Source organism: Polyodon spathula, chromosome 3 (genome assembly GCF_017654505.1).
Source record: "Polyodon spathula isolate WHYD16114869_AA chromosome 3, ASM1765450v1, whole genome shotgun sequence".
NCBI classification, from domain to species: Eukaryota; Metazoa; Chordata; class Actinopteri; order Acipenseriformes; family Polyodontidae; genus Polyodon; species Polyodon spathula.
Genome location: NC_054536.1, coordinates 88,464,481 through 88,484,464, shown reverse-complemented (window position 1 = coordinate 88,484,464; position 19,984 = coordinate 88,464,481). Strand labels below are relative to the sequence as shown.

The 19,984-nt window shown below is 35.4% G+C and overlaps 1 protein-coding gene across 1 annotated transcript in view; it reads right to left on the bottom strand.

Annotated features, from left to right (window-relative positions):
- Nucleotides 1-2,361, bottom strand: part of LOC121313592 (aryl hydrocarbon receptor-like) — an 85,910-nt gene extending 83,549 nt beyond the window's left edge. Inside the window, exon 1 of the mRNA XM_041246285.1 lies at nucleotides 1,753-2,361. Within this exon, the coding sequence (XP_041102219.1) occupies nucleotides 1,753-1,841 (89 nt within the window). The 5' untranslated portion in view covers nucleotides 1,842-2,361. The remainder of the gene's footprint in view (nucleotides 1-1,752) is intronic.
- Nucleotides 2,362-19,984: the final 17,623 nt, after the last annotated feature.

Below are 19,984 nucleotides of genomic sequence, written 5' to 3'. Positions count from 1 at the left end.
ATAGCGAACAGAACTTAACACACCTTAACATGGTTACCTCGAGGCTACAAAGAAAAAAAAACCTTGAATAAAGCAACCTTCAAATATAGATAGATAGATAGATAGATAGATAGATAGATAGATAGATAGATAGATAGATAGATAGATAGATAGACAATTGTCCACCCTTTTGCTTTTAGAATTGTCCTGTTTTATGTTCTTATTGACTAACACATAACACAGAAATCTACAACAAAAAATAAATAAATAAATAAATAACTAAATAAAATAAAGGTGATCACGTTTTCACCGAAAACACCCCAAATTCTGCATTAGGTGTAAGACATAATTTTAAAAACTAAAATTGAATCTTTTTTTTTTTTTTTTCTTTATACAGTTTGACAATAAACTTGCAATTTATTTGAATGAATGATCCTTGCTTTAACTTTCTTAGCAAAATGAGTGCACCATTAACTACAAATCACTTTTTATGCTACATTGAATTTAAAAAAAAAGAAAATCACAAGAGGTTGTAAAGCAACCCTGACTTAAATTATTCAGTTAAATACATTGGTATACATTGCTAATAGTGAACCAAAATACCCTATTAGGTGATGGCACTGTAGCTCACCCTCTTGGGGCTTATTGAACAAAGCTTAATTTGACTGGACATGCTTCAGCAATGGGGACAGAGAATGCTGGTTTGAGAGAGTGATCTAATTAGAACATCTGTCGTCTCATATTAGGATAGAATATTACAATTGCTATCCTTTTAAAAATAGATATGTCGTTTTGGGAGACTGGGTCTATTTTACTGATATTTAAAATGACAGATCTAAATAGTGTCGCTCTCTAAACTACATTAATCGCATCCCCAGCTAGCCTCCATCAGGCCTGACATTATCAGAATTAAATGCAATACAAATGCAGTGTAAACAAGTCTGTTTATGGTGGAGCAATTACGGTCTTCAGCTTATCGGATCACAAAACTGTAAGTCCAGACATGTCCAAATACCACTTTGTTTTTATGAGTACACCAGACTGGTCTGTGCACAGTAGACTGTAGTCTACAGAATGAAAACATCACATATTGTAATACAAACAACACAGAAAGTAGTCTAAAAAAGGCAGGGAACCTGAACTTCAGAGCATACTGATGATAAACTGCCTCTGCAATCCAAAATAACAAGCTTTAGAAATCAAAGCATAACCTTATAGATGCACTAAAATCAACAACAACAAAATAATGCACTACAAAGGCGTTAACGAAACGAAATGGGCTTTGCTGTGCATTCTTGGGTGATATACTTGTCCTATTTGACCCAGCGAAGCGGTTCCGGCGACGCGCACCTCACAGTACCTCTGCACATTGTCTGTTGTTTGTGTAACTTCAGCTGCACTCCTGACCTGCGCACGTAGCCTAACCCTTGTATACGTCCTACACCCATCTACAACACAACGTTAGTCATTTACTAATACAATGTAACAAGTAACTGAAACTTTGTAAAGCACTCCACTTGTGTTAGATTGTGCCTTGTTTTGTCATCACATTCACAAACGACCTTGAACTTCGCCGTGCGTGTTCCCACTTTCGCCCCATACAATTATGGAAAGGTGCAATAAGAGAGGGAATCGCCCACATTAAAGCATTGCACAAAGTGACAGAGGAAGCCGAAAGCAATCTCAGCAGTTTAAATAACATTGACACCTCATCAGGAGTACATATATGCACACAAATATTAAAACAAAAAGGTACTTTTAAAAAGTCCTTACCTTTTCTGCACTGGCTTTCGCCTTTTACGGCTTGCATAAATGCAGTTGCTAGTAATACCACTAGTACCAGCACTGCTAATGTTCATCATCCTGTCTCGATAAGCGACGCAACTGACTTCTTTAAAAAGCTTTTTAAATTTTAAAAGCCAGAATCTCGCGTCTCACTCAAGATGTCCTTGAAGTAGATTAAAAAGAAAGCAAGCTCACACAGCGGTCACAAAGGGGAAGTAATTTTAGACGAAAACATCCAGCTCCACCGATTTAATTAAAACTGTCATCCAAAGACACATTGTAAACTTGATTTATGTCCAGTTGTATTACGCGACTCTAGACATGTAATATTAACCAAAAAAAAAAAAACGAATAAGTGCAGACTGCTACGGTATTCCAGCGTAATCTTCTAAAGATTTTGCAATCCTCTTGCATTTCAGTATAGTCAGTAAAGTCAGCATGCAGTGTGGGTGTATTTATATGGAGGTGTTCTGGTGTTTAGTGTAGAAGGCTGAACTCGTGTCACCGTATCAGACCTGCTTCCTCCTCAAACTCGCTGCTTCACCGATTTTACTAACTACCTCACTCTTTCACTCCCTCACTGTCGCTCACTCGCCTTGCGTTTGGGCCAGTCCCAGGTACGTACGCCCAGACAAATACGTCACATATTTTCTGACGTTTCCCCTAACACTTCAACGTGGGAAGCTGAAGCTGAAAAAATGTTTCTAAAGCATGCCATTTTGATAAGGTCAGACAGTGGAAAATGTTATGAAGAGGTCGATGGATTTCAGACACGAATGACAAATTTTTTGAACTTTATAGGTATTAAGAGTGGGATGTACCGGATTTGAAGAACTTCAACCTAAAAAGTTTTTATATTAAATGTAATTAATTTAAAGAGAAACCTACCTAATTCAAACATTTGATAGACAAAGGACAAATTACTAAATGTCGATACTCAAGTCAGGAAGTGCAAAAACCATATAGTCAGTAAATTTGGGGTGTTTTCGGTGCAAACCTTTATTTTATTTAGTTATTTATTTATTTATTTATTTATTTCAGCTAAATTCAGAATACACTATACAAACTATCGCTATATTCATGTATTTTGTCCCATAAGATTTTCGTTTTATAAAACCCAAAATATTGGGTGGCTAAATAAATATATATATATATATATATATATATATATATATATATATATATATATATATACATACACACACACACACACACACACACACACATATATATATATATATATATATATATATATATATATATATATGTGTGTGTGTATATATATATATATATATATATATATATATATATATGATATATATAATATATATATATAATATATATATATACTCTGTCTCTTTTTCTTAGTCCTAGTTTGTCCTATGAGTTCTTGATCTTTATGAATTACTCCTTTACATTAACTAGTTGATTTTTAGGTGATAAAATTATTAATCATGTAGTCAGCTGGATCGATAAAATGGTACCATGGTACTATATATTTTTTTTATCTCTGTTGCTTTCAGTTATATATATATATATATATATATATATATATATATAATATATATATATATATATATATATATATATGCTCTGTATTTTACTAATTATCTACAGTGTATATAATTTTCCACAAAAGCAATGTGTCCTCAACACCAAGGTACTGAGCACATCAATAGTATCAACGTACATTCACAGTTTGCTGTTCATAGGCCTGCATTACTGTTATTTCCTAATTGTTTATGCCTCAGAAGTATAGAAAATGGCTATTAATCCCCACAAACTTTGCTTTTGTGACCAGGACAGTGATATTTCAAAATATAATTATTTCCAATGGGAAAACGGGCAAATGTGTGTCTTTTTGTTCACATAAAGTCAGAAAAAAACAACATATGAATCCAAATTAACATGTATTTATACTAAAGTAATACAAAAATGACTACAAAAGATTTAGAAGTGAGTAGTTTTTCGAGATTTACGATTATACTGTATTTAACAATATCCTTTACACACAACTTTTCGAACTAGGTCAATTAATAATAATAAATAATAATAATAATAATAATAATAATAATAATAATATTAATAATAATGATAATAATAATAATACAAGTATTTTGTATAGCGCATTTGATTACAGTTATCTCAAAGCGCAGAAACAAAATAAAATCAATTTAAACATATTAAAACAACAACAAACTACAAAAAAGCCAATAAAAAAAAGTCTTTAGACCAGATTTAAAAGCCTCAATAGCCTCACAGTCTTTCAAATGTCCAGCAAATCATTCCAAAGGAGAGGGGCTATGAAGCACACAGATCTCTCCACACTGAGAGCCTCTTGCCTTCATACAGACTGCAGACTGCTCTGAACAAACATTTCTTCCCCTTCATATACCCGCCTGCTAATCACAGGCAGGTGACATTGTCTGTGTCTGCGGTTAAATTGTCTTTTTGAGGATTGTTTGTTATCACCATTAAAGAGCTTCTAAATTGAGATCCATTTCCTATCTCTTTATCCTGAACCACACTGAGCAAGAATGCAAACACACACACACACACACACTCTCTCTCTCTCTCTCTCTCTCTCTCTCTCTCTCTCTCTCTCTCTCTCTCTCTCTCCCTCTCTCTCTCTCTCTATATATATATATATACAGCTCTGGAAAAAATTAAGAGACCACTGCAAAATTATCAGTTTCTCTGGTTCTAATATTTATAGGTATGTGTTTGGGTAAAATGAACATTTTTGTTTTATTCTCTAAACTACTGACAACATTTCTTCCAAATTCCAAATAAAAATTCAAGTCATTTAGAGCATTTATTTGCAGAAAATGACAACAGGTCAAAATAACAAAAAAGATGCAGTGTTGTCAGACCTCGAATAATGCAAATAAGTTCATATTCATTTTTAAACAACACAATACTAATGTTTTAACTTAGGAAGAGTTCAGAAATCAATATTTGGTGGAATAACCCTGATTTTCAATCACAGCTTTCATGCATCTTGGCATGCTCTCCACCAGTCTTTCACATTGATGTTGGGTGACTTTTTGCCACTCCTGGCGCAAAAATTCAAGCAGCTCGGCTTTGTTTGATAGCTTGTGACCATCCATCTTCCTCTTGATCACATTCCAGAGGTTTTCAGTGGGGTTCAGGTCTGGAGATTGGGCTGGCTATAACAGGGTCTTGATCTGGTGGTCCTCCATCCACACCTTGATTGACCTGGCTGTGTGGCATGGAGCATTGTCCTTCTGGAAAAACCAATCCTCAGAGTTGGGGAATATTGTCAGAGCAGAAAGAAGCAAGTTTTCTTCCAGGACAACCTTGTACTTGGCTTGATTCATGCATCCTTCACAAAGACAAATCTGCCCGATTCAAGCCTTGCTGAAGCACCCCCAGATCATCACCAATCCTCCACCACATTTCACAGTCTCCAGGTCTCCGTCTAACCAGTAGATGACCAGGTGCTGGGCAAAGCTGAAAATTGGACTCATCAGAGAAGATGACCTTACTCCAGTCCTCTACGGTCCAATCCTTATGGTCTTTTGCAAACCTCAGCCTGGCTCTTCTTTGCTTCTCATTGATGAAGGGCTTTTTTCTAGCTTTGCACGACTTCAGCCATGCCTCTAGGAGCCTGTTTCAAACCATCCTCGCTGTGCACTTCACCCCAGCTGCTGTTTGCCATTCTTTTTGTAGGTCACTTGATGTCATCCTATGGTTGCTGAGTGACATTCGAATGAGTTGACGGTCATCCCGGTCAGTGGAGAGTCGTTTTCGCCCTCTGCCGGTCTGTGGCTTTGTTGTCCCGAATGTGTGCTGCTTGACCTTGTTCTTATGAACTACCATCTTTGAAATTTTAAGGATGGAAGCAACCCGACACTCACTGTATCCCTCTGCCAGTAAAGCCAGAATTGAACCCTTCTTTTCCTCACTCAAAACTTTCCTTTTCAACTCTTTGGGCATGGTCAATAGTTATTTTTTGATTCCAATTACTTTTGAGGTACTACTAGCACTGTTTTGCCATCCAGCTGGTCCTATTGCAAGAGGATAGTGATGACCATAGGTGTGGTTTTTATACTTTTCCTCATTAAATAAGATTTGGTTCAGGTGATCCCCTAATCAGTACTTCATTCAGTAGAATGAGCTGTGCCTGTGTTGGAATTCAACAGACACTGGGATGGAATGGCTGCCATACATATAGAGATGCTGATTTAAGAAAATCTCTTAATTTTTTCCAGAGCGGTATATAGTGTGTGTGTGTGTGAATAATTAGGTACTGTGTATATATACATACAGCACCTAATTATTCACCCCCCTTGGAAGTTTTCACAGTTTGTTGTGTTACAACCTGAAATCTTGATGCATTTAAATGAGATTTTCAGGTGCAACCAGTTGACTTCAGAATTCACACAATAAGTTAAATGGAGTCCATCTGTGTGCAATAAAAGTGGTTCACATGATTTCAGATTAAATACATCTGTCTCTGTAAGGTCCCACAGTTGGGTAGTACATTCTAAGCAAATATACTACCATGAAGAACAAGGAACTTCCAAAACAACTCAAGGATAAAGTTGTGGAAAGGCACAGAACAGGGGAGAGGTATAAAAAGATTTCAAAGACATTGAATATCCCTTTGAGCACAGTCAGTTCGATCATTCAGAAGTGGAAGGTATACGGCACCACCCAGAATCTGCTTAGAGCAGGCCGTCCTCCCAAACTGAGCAGCCGGGTAAGAAGGGCATTGGTCAGAGAAGCCACCAAGAGGCAAATGACAACTCTAAAAGACTTACAGCTTTCCATGTCTGAGAAGAGAGAAACTGTCCATGTGTCAACAATAGCTGAGGTACTCCACAAATCTGGCCTGTATGGAAGAGTGGCAAGAAGGAAGCCATTTCTGAAAAAAAGCCCATGTAAAATCCCGCTAGGAATTTGCAAAAAGGCATGTGGGAGACTCTGAAATGATGTGGTCCGATGAAACAAAAATTGAACTATTTGGCCTAAATGCAAAGTGTTATGTCTGGTGCAAAGCATGGTGGTGACAGCATCATGCTATGGGGATGTTTGTCATCAGCAGGGACTGGGAAACTAAACTTTTTATAAGAAAACATTTTCTTCTGAGTCAAATTGTCATTCATATTTCTAAATAAGAAAAATATAAACTTGATGCTGTTGATTAATGATTAATATTACTATGATAAATTAGTTTTGGCACTGCGTTCTTCCTGAGTTTCAGGTAACTGTATTTAACTGGGTGGCTTTTACACGTTTAAACTTAACTGTGATTATTAGTCTCTTGCTGGTATTGAATTCTCTCATTTAAACAACCCAACTCTGCTCAGAAATTTGTATTGTATTACTGCAATAAGAATAAAATAAAACATTGTTGCATGCACTGTAGTCTTCTTATGCACCTAAAGAGTAAACCAAGAGCCAGGATTAAAATGATGCTTGTTTACCCCAAAAGCCAAACAAGGCTAAAAGAACCAGCCTCCAAACCCTACAGGTCCCCGGCAAAGATTGTTTCACCTTGCACTCTAATACCCCTTCTCCACTTGCACATCCGTTGCATTAGGGTTCAGTATGGTATGGGTACGGATGGTTCTCCACTGGGGTTTTTTTGAGCCAAACGAGAACCAAACCGTGAAACTCCAGCATCACAAGACATCTTAATTACCACTGTACAAAGGAGCCAGCTCTTATGTTTTAGTGCGAGAGGTCCCTGGTTCACGCCCGCCCTCCGCCTGCGTGTGGATTGCCTCGCCTTGTGTAATGCGCCTGCCTATGTTACCCAAGATCATTACAATACAGGTACGGCTCTCGGCACTCACGCAGCTTCTTTTTTGAAGCAACAAAACAAAAAACAACTCTAGAAACAACAACTATCCTTAAACGGGATATCTTTGGCAAATCATATTTTTAAAACCTCCTTTTTTCCCCTTTAACAGTACTAATTAAACTTTATTAAGTTGATATAATCAGTAAAATGTGTGGATTATAAAGACAGACAAAGAGAAGACGTGATACCTTTTACTGGACTAACTAAACAATAACACAGTGTGACAATTTTTTTTTTGTTTGTTTTGTTCCTGGGTAGTACGTGTTATTTCCTAATTGCTTATGCCTCAAAAGTATAGAAAATGGCCCCACAAACTTTGCTTTTGTGACCAGGACAGGTACATTTCAACATTTCACTATTTCCAATGAGAAAACGGACGAATTTGTGTCTTTTCGTTCACATAACGTCAGAAAAAAACAACATAAAAATCCAAATTAACATGTATTTATACTAAAGTAATATATATATAGTAATATACTAAATTTTTCGAGATTTACGATTATACTGCTAATAAGCAAAGTTTGTGGGGAATAATAGCCATTTTCTATACTTTTGAGGCATAAGCAATTAGGAAATAACACTTACCACCCAGGAACAAAAATTGTGTTACATAGTATAACTAATCACAAGCTTTCAAGACCTCAAAGTCTCTTCTTCAGGTGAAAGTAAGACTGATGTTTATATTCAAAGGTGGCATCAGAACTATAGAAAAATAACCCATTTTAAAGAAATTCCTAAATATATTTACAAAATATAGCAATTCAAGATACAGCTGTAGCATAGATCTATTAATTTTTTTAACACCATTTGTTTGAGCTTCTTTTGGCAAACTGAGTTAATTACGTGTAATACGTGTAATAACAACTAATAATTAATAACAACTGTCTTTTGTTGTGTGGGACGTCAGTAGCACGGCTCAGCTCTGCAGTGGAAAAACAACCCAGGCTCCCCTTAACCGCACGTGAGGGCTTGGTGCTGCCCCAGCATGGATCAGTTGTACAGTGGAAAAGAAGACTAAAGACAGTGCTTTTACTGAATAAACCAGTGAGCATCCTAGTGCTCCTTGAGGGAAACGATCAAATAAATTACAATTCTATTTGTGCATTGGTTGAAGAAACTAAGATCAAGAAAATTAGAGATGACACATCAGACTTAAGTAATGTTTTATCTGTGGCATTCAAGGAACATTTTAAATGTGGGGGTTAATTAGTCACAGCTTATGTTGATTTTAAACATTTTACCTCAGGCATGCCCTAAATACAATGATATAACCACAAAACAGCCAAGCTGTTCGGAAGTCTACAGAAGAAAACTATTGCTGTACAGTGTCTCAGCATTTTAGGAACAGGGGCCTACTGTAATATGAAGCTAAATGTGAAGCTAAATATGAAGCCTGAGTTTTTCTTTTCAGCCACACAGGTTTTGTTTCTTCTTTTTACATATCATTTAACAGTAGGGATAAGCCACCAAGTACTTACGCCTTTATTTAATAATGTTTGTTGAACCAAACAATTTCATTTCAAACTTTCTAATTTCCAGGCCTATTTTAAACTTTCTGAATTCCAGACCTTTGTAAGTGCACAGAACAGCCAGTCATTAGTTTCTGTAGCATTTCAGGAAATGTTTTATCTGGAATAATTGCAAGAAATCAACTCACTAAAAGCAAATAATGAGCTATTTTCCAATGACTCATGCATGACTGTACCTAAAGCTCGTAAAAGATTAATGCAAAATTGGAACCATAAGTATCTATATTGAATTTCCTTTGTGTGAGGGCTATTGAATCACATTGACTTATAAGACCAAGTCACTGGATAGGCTAATAGTAGATTTAAAAAACAGGTCTCAAACTTTGGGCATTAAAAAGATTTATAATACCCAAAATGTGATTGCATTGTATCATATGACAGTCATCTACAAAGATTTAATTAAATACATCTGGGTGAGGGCGAATGGTCATTAACTTTTGAATGAACCAGGTAAGTCATAGCCTGCTTGCTACTACAGTTATGCATCATTGCATCATGTTCTTGTTAAACAGTGGATTTAATTAAACTAATGTATTACTGCTGTCTCACTTTTCTAAAGGTTCTTCTGGCAATAAAAATAATTCCAAACAATGGGTTCTAGTCACAAAGCTTTAACTCTACGTTATATTTAAAGACTGGGCATTTTAAAATGTCTGATTTGATTAATTAAAAATGTATGTGCATGACACTGCACTTGCTTACAAGTTATCAAACCTCTTTCTTAAACAAATCAATCAATAAAATATCAAACTCCAATTTGTAACAACAGATCCATGCTTCAATGTTGCTGAAACAGGCATTAAAAACTGTACAGATCATCGGGTACAGATCTATTATGCATATATAGATGTAGAGACTCAATACATCATTGTTTAGGTATGGAACAATTTTGTGCAAGTCAGAACAGTTCATGATCTTCTCATAACTCCCTATTTTGTCACTTAATTTATTTTTTATAACAATCCATTTTCTTTGTAATCTACCAATGCCTGCTGTATATCTGCAATCTATTGAATAAAATCCCACACAGATGAATTCTTCTCACCTGCAGTCTTCCTCCAAAGCACTCTTGTATTAGGTTGGTTATTGCAATTAAATAGTTAGTATTGTGTGTGTTTTTAAAAGACTAAGTGATACAGTTGTAAAAAAAAGCACTTTTATAAACCCATTGCTGAGTGTGCAATTTCAAATGTGTTCTGATTCAAACCACATACTATGCATATAGGCTATATTGTAGCCTACAGAATGTTGCTTTATAGACTAGGTTTAAAAGGTGCTTTGGTCTTTGGTATTTTCATAAGCTTTACATTTAAGTAAAGGATCAAGGCCTAAGCAAAATAAATAAATGAAAAAAAAAACACAATTTAATCCTGTTAGTGTGGTTCAGTGGCCTATCCCTTCCAATAGCGCACCCACAGATCTACAGTTTGGGATAAAAGTTAAATATAATAGGATTAAAATGGTAAAATGGTTGATATTTAATTTAATAAGAGGCTTTTCTTGCCCTGCATTATCAGTTTTGTTTAACCATGTTTGAAATGCTTGAAGGGTTATATAAGCCAGTGAACGGTTTATGTGTAACAAAAACTGACTTCAAGTGTGCATTTATTCTTAATGTCTACCATTGCTTTAAACAACCAATCATCAAATCATCTGAATAAAACTAAAGAAACCTTCTGGTTTCATAACAGGCAGCTGTTTTTCTTAGTTGTCTTGTGTAGTTTAGTTTAAATTTTAAAAGCGTCTAATCAGGCTAAAATAGATGTTGGAGCAGAAACAGATTTAATTAAACGCAATAGTATCTAATGACATTTGCAGCATATGCTTTAACCTAGAGCCGAACAATAGGCTTAAGAGAGCTGGCAGAAACTCATGGAAACCTAATTATGTCTTATTGCTGATGCCCATCCACACTGTTAAAAATATTTCTGATCAAAGTTAATATGTGAAAAAAAGAAAAATCAGTGAGCCTTTTATGTTAATTGCATAATGTATGAATTTTGTAATTGACAATCTTAACAATAAAAATAGAGGTGGCTGGCTATGACAGTAGCACTATTATTTCTCATAGTAATCCTTCTGCATGTAAGTGCTGCAGCACTAGGTGCCAATGTATGGTAATTAAAGAGGGACTATGCTAATATTTCGGATTTCATGCAATTTTCTAAAAAGGCTATAATGACAATTATTCTAAGGGTCCCTTTGTGTTAAAGTACTTTCCAATAGCAGCACTAGCAGTTTTAAAACATTAGGTATTAAATAAATGAAATAAAACATGTTAATTACTTAAAGCAATGAACTCCCTCAGTTCCCCTGGTTTACACTATTATTGTGTACCAATCTTTAAACAAATATAATATGGAAGGCCTAACAGTCAATAATGTAATCCATTACATTACTGTTTCTGAAAAACATTTTAAGGAGGAATATGTTATAATTATTAATTCACACTGGGGATACCTCTCCAAGCCTGTTTTAAAACAAATATTCTCAAAACAAATTATATTGCCTTGAATGCACAGAACAATCATCTAACAATATCAATTTGGATCAGCAATTAGACTGTGAAGCAAAACTGAGCCCTTATAATTGCATTTATCTGTCAAGTCTAGCATGCTCTCAACCATGACCCCAACATTTATTTTTTTTCAGTAGGCTTGTTTAATTTACAGGCTATACCCTGAGATGTACAGTACACAATGCTGTACAGTACCGATACATTTTCATTCAATACAATAAATACAATAAACAGCCCACAAAAATATAGTGATCATTTTATTGCCATCAGTACAGTAAAAAAAAAAAAAAAAGTTAGCCTGAGTATAAAACAATTGAAACAAAATAAAGCACCAGCACTCACACAGTTGTGCAGTGCTGGGTTCAGAGCAGAAATAAGGAACTTGTATATAATTTGTAGTTTCCTATGCTCAAACAGGTGTCTGACATAATATAGTAATCACTATCTTCCTCAATTCTCTATCAAGATGTTTTCAGTTGACTATTTTATTTGCATCACTTAGGCACATGCATGGCCTATTGACGTAAATATTGTTGGAAGGGAACCATGTTCAGATCAAGAATGGAAAGATCTTAAAGTGTATCAGATGGTAGCTTTAGAACAATGTAAAACTCTGTGTATTGCTGTGGAGTTTTGTGAAAACAACATAGCTGTAAGCTCATTTATATATACAGTTGTAGTCAAAAGTTCACATACACCAACGGAAATTTATAATTTCTCAAAAGAAAATAATTTGCTTTTGTGGATGAGGAAAAAAGTTACAAGAAATAGATATCTACAATTATTTATTTCAGCAATTTTATTTTTGCAAAACTCCAAAAATGCTAATTCAAAAGTATTCATACCCTGACATGGAAAATTAAATTAATATCTGGTTCAGACACCTTTAGCAACAATAACCTCTTTGAAATGATTCAGATATTTGTCAATGAGCTTTTGGCATGATTCTTTAATGACTTTTTACCTTTCTTCAATGCAAAATTGTTCAAGTTCATTCAAATTACGAGGACTTTTCTTGTACACAACCTTCTGTCTTCTTCAACTCATACCAAAGATTCTCAATTGGATTAGATCGGAACTTTGACTAGGCCATTCCAGAACCTTGATTTTATTCTGAAGTATGTTTTGATGTGTGCTTTGGATCGTTGTTGGATTGGAACGTCCAGTTGCGCTTTAAACCAAGTTTTGTAGCAGAGGGTTTTTTTTTTTTCCTTGGCCTGCAACCATTAAGACCTTCACCATGCAATACTCAACCTGTGGTTGAACTGGAAACCCCAGTCCCACTTGCAGCTAGTTCACTTTGAATATCTTTGGCAGTCAATCCCAGATTGTTATTAACCTTCATCCTCATTCTTCTACTTGTTCTTGGTGAAAGACCCTTCTTTCTTCCAGACCGAGGGAGTATTGTGACAGCTTGTAGCTTGTTTAGAATACCACTGCTAGAATTCTGACTAAAACCAGGAAAAGTGAACATATTACCCATGTTCTGGCCTCTTTACACTTGCTCTCTGTGCTGTCAGTATAGAACTGATTTCAAGATTTTGCTGTTAACCTACAAGGCCCTAAATGGATTAGCACCTAGTTATTTGCAGGAGTTGCTGACCCCTTATCTTCCAAACTGCACTGAGATCACTCAGTTTGGGGCTGCTGGTTATTCCTAGGGTCAACAAAAGCAACATGGGAGGTAGGGCTTTTTCTTGTAGTTCTCCTAAATTATGGAATGCTCTGCCTTTGTTTATCAGGGAAGCTGGGACCATTACTGTTTTCAAGTCGAGACTAAAAATGCACTTTTATAAAATGGCTTTCTTATCTCAATGGGTTTTAATATAACTTTAAAATTGCTGCTTTTGTAATATTATGTGTATATTGTTATTTAAATGGTCTGACTGTGGCAGTTGTATGTGTGACATGCTATACAAATGTATTGTGGTTTATTTTTTTCTGCTGTGTACTGTACAGTGAAACTGTGTGACTTGTATTTTTTTCGCGATGTATGTAACGAAATAATAATAATAATAATAATAATAATAATAATAATAATAATAATAATAATAATATAATAATAATAATAATAGGTACCAGAGTACCATGTGTCTTGTACTGCTTGATAATAGAACCAATAGTTGAAATTGGGATGCACAAATGCTTGGAAATCTTCTTGTATCCTTCTCCAGCTTTATGACCATAAATAATTTTCTGCCTCAGGTCTTCAGATAGCTCTTTACTTTTTCTCATATTGTCTTATTGGTAATGACAGCAATCATCCTATGCCTAACCTCTTTTATACTCCCTAAGAATACACTCTACAATCCAGCATTTTCTAGACATTTTTAGAATTAGGTTCTGCATTATCGTATTGAAATTTCTAGCACTTTGTAGACAATACTATCATAGCATCAAAGGGTATGATATGAAAACTGAATCGTAAAAACTTCAAACGTTTGTGTTAAACTAATTTATGAATTAATATATATATATATATATATATATATATATATATATATATATATATATATATATATATATATATATATATATGAACTTTTAATGTCAGTTTATTGCCTCTTAGATATTGAAACTGGAAAGAATATTTTTATAGCATAGCCATGTTTCTTTTTTATTTTATTCATAGTTCTTTTGATACATTTGAAAAGAAGAATAATGGAATTGTTAGTATAATTTTACAAGAAATATGTAAAAGACTAAAACCCTGGTTTTAAATTCAAATATTAATCACATGATGGAGGCATCATCATGTATATTAAGACATGTATATTAACTCATATGTTTGTATATTACCAAGATAGTGGGGGGATATTGCAGTATTAATGTTAAATATTATATCTTCATAAACATGCACTACAGAATGGGCGCTTGTCCTGTATATTAAGAAATGAATATTAACTTATAGCATTAGGCAACAGTAGGCATTGCCTGTCAAGTTATTTCAGTTGCCAACCGTAGCAGGGCAGAAGAGAACCCTGCACGTAATTAGAGGAGGCAGGGCGAAGGTTGCTGATAAAGAGTATTGTTTATGTTTATAAAGGAATGCTCTATAGTTGTATTATGTCAGAGATTTGTTTTTGTTTAACTGTTTTATTTTGCTCTTTGAGCAGTGTTTTGTCTATCCTTTTTATTTATTTTTTGCTGCAATAAAAACATGCACCACGGCTTTCAACCTGTAAGTACCTGTCTGTGTCTCTGTCAGCTTCCTGGTCTGGGGACGACATCACTCAGCCGTCCTGTCACAACTACTCATTTCCCAGGGTATTAAAAATATTTTGAACAGAGCGCACACATTTCAAAAGTGCTACTAATCTACTACTCTCTTCCATTGCACTGCCAAACAGGCACGTCTTTTTTTAGAATTATCTGCACATACTTGAGTCATATGATAATGGTAATGATTGGGCATTCCATGAACTCCTGCCCCAGTACAAGGCAATGTACAATCTATTGGCTACATAATTTTCCGGTTTGAGTCAGAATTGGAAAACACAAGAAAAGAAAAGAACCAATTAAATGCATGGAGTGCCCGTTAGATTCTGAAATGACCAACCACCATTTAATTTTTGTGTCTTACGTGATTAGAAATGCCATGCATGTCCCTGTGCTCAGTCATGTGGTAGAGGATTGAGTAAGAAGTATTGCTGAGCAGTGTATCTCTTAAGTAAATACATATAATTTGCAGTGTTATATTGGTTTAAAGGTTTAATTAAAACTGCTGGACACCGAGAAAATATTGAACAACTTGTTGTAGACCTATTAAAGAAATGGAAAGGAAAATAAATTAATTAATTAGGTGCTCACAATCACGAAAGGGTCTGTAAAGGGGAGCCTAGTCACATGACCTGGCATCTCTTACTACCAGCTTGTCTCATAACTTGACTTTATTCCATTTTATTTATAACAAAATATATTTATTCCCCCAAACTGTTCATGTGTGAGTGCTTTCTCCCAATAATTTAATTTGGTAAAGCAACTATTCTGGTTGTTCTCTAAATAATAAGTTACAGAACTATACATAATTTCAGTAAAACAAAAACATTTGTAAAATTCTAAAAACATTGAAGTAGCCAAATTGGAACCACTATAAACAAAAGAGAAGTATGTCATTATTATTATTATTATTATTATTATTATTATTATTATTATTATTATTATTATTGTATATTTTGTGAAATAAAATGCATAAGAAGCAGCTCACACTACAAAACTTTCTGCAGCCAATACAGAAAAACATGTATCTGGTTGTGAAAGGTTACACACCACAGCAGCAAGTAGAAGTAATGAAAATTAGATTTTTGCTAAAGGAGCCAATTAAATTGTCACTCAACTAAATCCCAGCAGCAATGCTTCATGTTCCTCCACTGAAATATCAATCATGGATTTGCACGCATCTGTTGCTCTAAGTCCTTCTGACCTTGGCTCAAAAGAAAGTGATTCACAAAGGCTTCAGCTAACAAGTTTCCCACAATCTTCATTTTCTGAAACTAAAAGATCATTTAGTTCTAAATTCTAGCTTCACAGTGTTGGGATACCATAACTGGAAGAATTTTTTAACATTGCTTCCTAAACTTCAGCTGACAGACAGTCATAGTGGCTATGACACTGTGGCAAAACTACAAAGTCAGTCAAGAAAAAGTAAGTGTCAACTCAGATTAGGGGTGAAATTCCCAACAAAAAAGTACAGGTGCTCATATGCACAGCCGTGTGTAAACATTTTAAAAATGAGTGTGAATGAATAAATACTTTTAAAATGTATACATGTTGCTACACAATACATTTATAAATACAAACTAAGCCTTAAAAAATAACGGACCAATTATAACCAATTCAACATAAACAAAGAAGCTGAAAAGTCATGTACAGTAATATAACACTTAAGTTAAACCTGAAATGATAAGCATTAAGAAATATTACACTGTGCAGTACTGCTGTAGAGAGGGAGTTTTGTTTCAAGATATCCTAAAAAAAGGGATGATGTTATGAAAAATGGTATAAAAAAAAACAACTGCTGTGAAAAAATGACACAAAAGTCTAAGTCAAACAATGCACAACAGGGGCTAAAATACCCCTCAAATTTATTATGTAACAGGCACTACCACTACTAATGATGTACTTGCCCATTTCAGTCTCCACAGTATTCTTTGAAATCATCCTCATACTTTCCAGACCCTGGGTACTCGCAGGACCTGGCCATGGGACAATAATAGCCTTGGATTAGAACATATATCCCTGTTTCTTTTGTTTAATTTGTACTTATTACTTATCTTACAATAATATGTTTAGTGTGCTTCTCTGTTGTGTTTCTGTGTAGAGTAACAACATGCTCTATTCCAGATAAAGATTTTTCAGGCAGAAACAGTATAAAAGTATTCTTTTTTTATTATTATTGTATCCCTGGTATTGTGATTTCTGTCTTTTTTTAGATGTGCATGCAAGTGAAAACTTACATTGAACTTAAATAAACTCTTCAAAATGTTTTATAATAGGGGGCTGTGGCAAAGTGCCCACCCCTGTGTGTATTTTGTGTTGTGTGTTTAATGTTGGTGTATAGTCATTGGTACACGGGATATAAACGGGTCTGTGTAACACAAGTGTTTAAAATGTATATTTGTATTTAGGCACAAGGTTTGCACAGCACTTCACGTGCAAGTAAAAAGTAATAATATGCAAGCATGGGTAATTGCACTTTATTAATTCACGTGCAGTTGTACCGCGACTCCAATTGAATGATTGATTAGCGATCGAGTTATGGTACAGCTGCATAAAAGCTACATGTTTTCACCCACTCGGGGTTGTGTGTTCGGTGAGTGGAGAACGGGTGTGGAGAGGAGAGAATTAAGAACAAGAAAACTAAACAAAGTAATATATATATATTACCATTCACTCAGCTCCACCAAACTCCACCTCTCGTTGTTTATTTCCTGTTTCTGTTCTGATGTCACCCACTCTGGCCATCTTTGTGACAGGGGCATTGTACAAAGAAAAAACACCTCACTGTTTTGTTTTTTGTTTATTACAGTCCTCATAACAGAAACTACTAAGATCACAACAAAACAAAATGTTGATTACTCTGCTTAACATGCACCTTAAGTTGGGCCCATGTAGCACACCTCCATCTGTATCCCGATTCTGACTCCCAAATCTGAAGCTGAACTTTGATTCTGTTTTTCATGTTATTCTTAATCCCTACTGTCCCACACAGCACTTGCCATTTTAGAAAATTTTACGCAAATTCTGGCAATGTGGTAAATCGGTGCAAGGCAAAACACGTTATGGTGATTATTTCTAATATTTATCAACTATGTAATTTATGATGAACACTGATATGGCTTTTTGCCTTCAAATTCATGTGCAGCAATGGCCGTTTTGAATATTTCATTTTGTTTCTCCACCACACTAAAGAAAAGAATTATTACTTCATAATAATGATAATTACTCAATACCGCTGTTTTCACATTGCACTGCTGAAGTCTTCTCTCGCTAATGAACGAATGACCACTGACACAAAAAGAAATGGGTGGTAAAGCTCGGCCAATCAACATTCAGTGATTATATTGCAGTTAATAGTGGCCAAAAGCAGCTAACAGAAATAGAAGCAGAATGAGGAAACAGATTGAAAGCAGCATGAACTATGCTGAATGAAAGTGCATTTGAGAAACGTTGCGCTAGTGGACAGTGTGAGTGGATGGAATGCATCGCTGTTGAATGAGAAGCAGATTAAATAAGTCCCAGTACCCAGTACCAGCATCAAAATAAGTCCCAATACCGAGTACTGGTGAATACCGGCAAAATTTCACCCCTGACTCAGATTCAGGTCACAAAACTTTGTGAATGCTTTGTGGAGACCTGAGCCGTGAAATCTCAATCATTGTTTGAGACACCCGAGTCTGTTAACAAAGGCACATTTTTGGAGTTGCGAGATCTTCTTCTGAAATATGACACAGAGTTTAAGAAAAAAGAATGTACTCTGAAGAGCAGACAGTGGGCTTGTAGACCTTGTAGAGGGCTGTGCAAGTCTGTGCTGGAGCAACCTTGGGTTGTGTGCCTCTTGCCACTGTAATGTGTGATGAATCTCATGATGTCTCAAGAGCTCAGTTTTCTGCATTTGATTTGTTTTTAAGGAACGGAAGATTTGTGAGGAGTTTCTAGTTATGTGCATCTGGAGGGTTTAGATGCATATTCCCTCTGTAACTGCATAATAAAGGCGCTGGAGCAGTTTTGTAGCTCAATGCTGTGATGGGGGGTACGGCCAGGGCACTGCAGTGGAGTACAGGTCAGATTCCAGGAATGTTATACTGAAGTTACCCATAATTACTGTTATGCACACCAACTAAACCTCATTTTAGTTAACACCTGCAATGAAGTAAGACCTGTGGCAACTTTTTTTTGCTATCCTTCAAAAGCTTTACACATTGATTACAGTGTCATCTTCTATTCATGAACACTTTGTGGCAACTCAAAAGACTATTGGCCTTACTCAGCCTAGTGAGCTGAAAAGTTTTTGTGACACAGTGGTGTTGCATATATGAGGCAGTTGTAGCTGTCTCCCAGACATTGCCTGCAGTGATTGATTTTCTGGGAGAACTTGTCTCTGCTCATGATGCTAATGCATCGATTGAAGCAGAAGGTTTACTTTACAAAATATATTCCGTCAACTTTATTGGATCAAATTTTTTTGGATCTCCTAGCTGTGCAAAATCTCAGCACCCATCTACAGAACCAAAACACAAACATTGCAGCTGTTGTTTTCCATCAACAAGCAATGAAGGATACATTGAGGGAGCTGAGTACAGAAGGATGGAAACAGATCTGGAACACAATTACATCAAAATGTGAAGAATGTATTGTGCCTTTCTCTACAAAAAGCATGTGGCTTGGGATCTCGGAAGCGCAGAAGACTATCATGATGAAGTAGTAATGGAAACATCAGGCCAGTGCGGCTGGTCTTCTGAAGAACCAGAAGAGGCTGTGCGAGCTGAATTTTTTTTTTGGACACACACACACACACATATATATATATATATATATATATATATATATATCATATATCTATATATATGTGTGTGGTGTGTGTGTGTGTGTGTGTGTGTGTGTGTGTGTGTGTGTGTGTGTGTGTGTGTGTGTGTGTGAATAAAGGATTATTTGGCTGCTTAAGGACGCCATTTACTGATTCAAAGGAATACCACAATGTCCTCAAATAAATCAAACAGCTTTCACTATCCAGAAATTATGTACTGTATGTAGTGTTATGTGTTGCCACATTCAGCAAAGCTTCAACATGATATAAAACAGGTTTCATTTTTGGCTTAAAATCACTAGCATTGGTGTTTT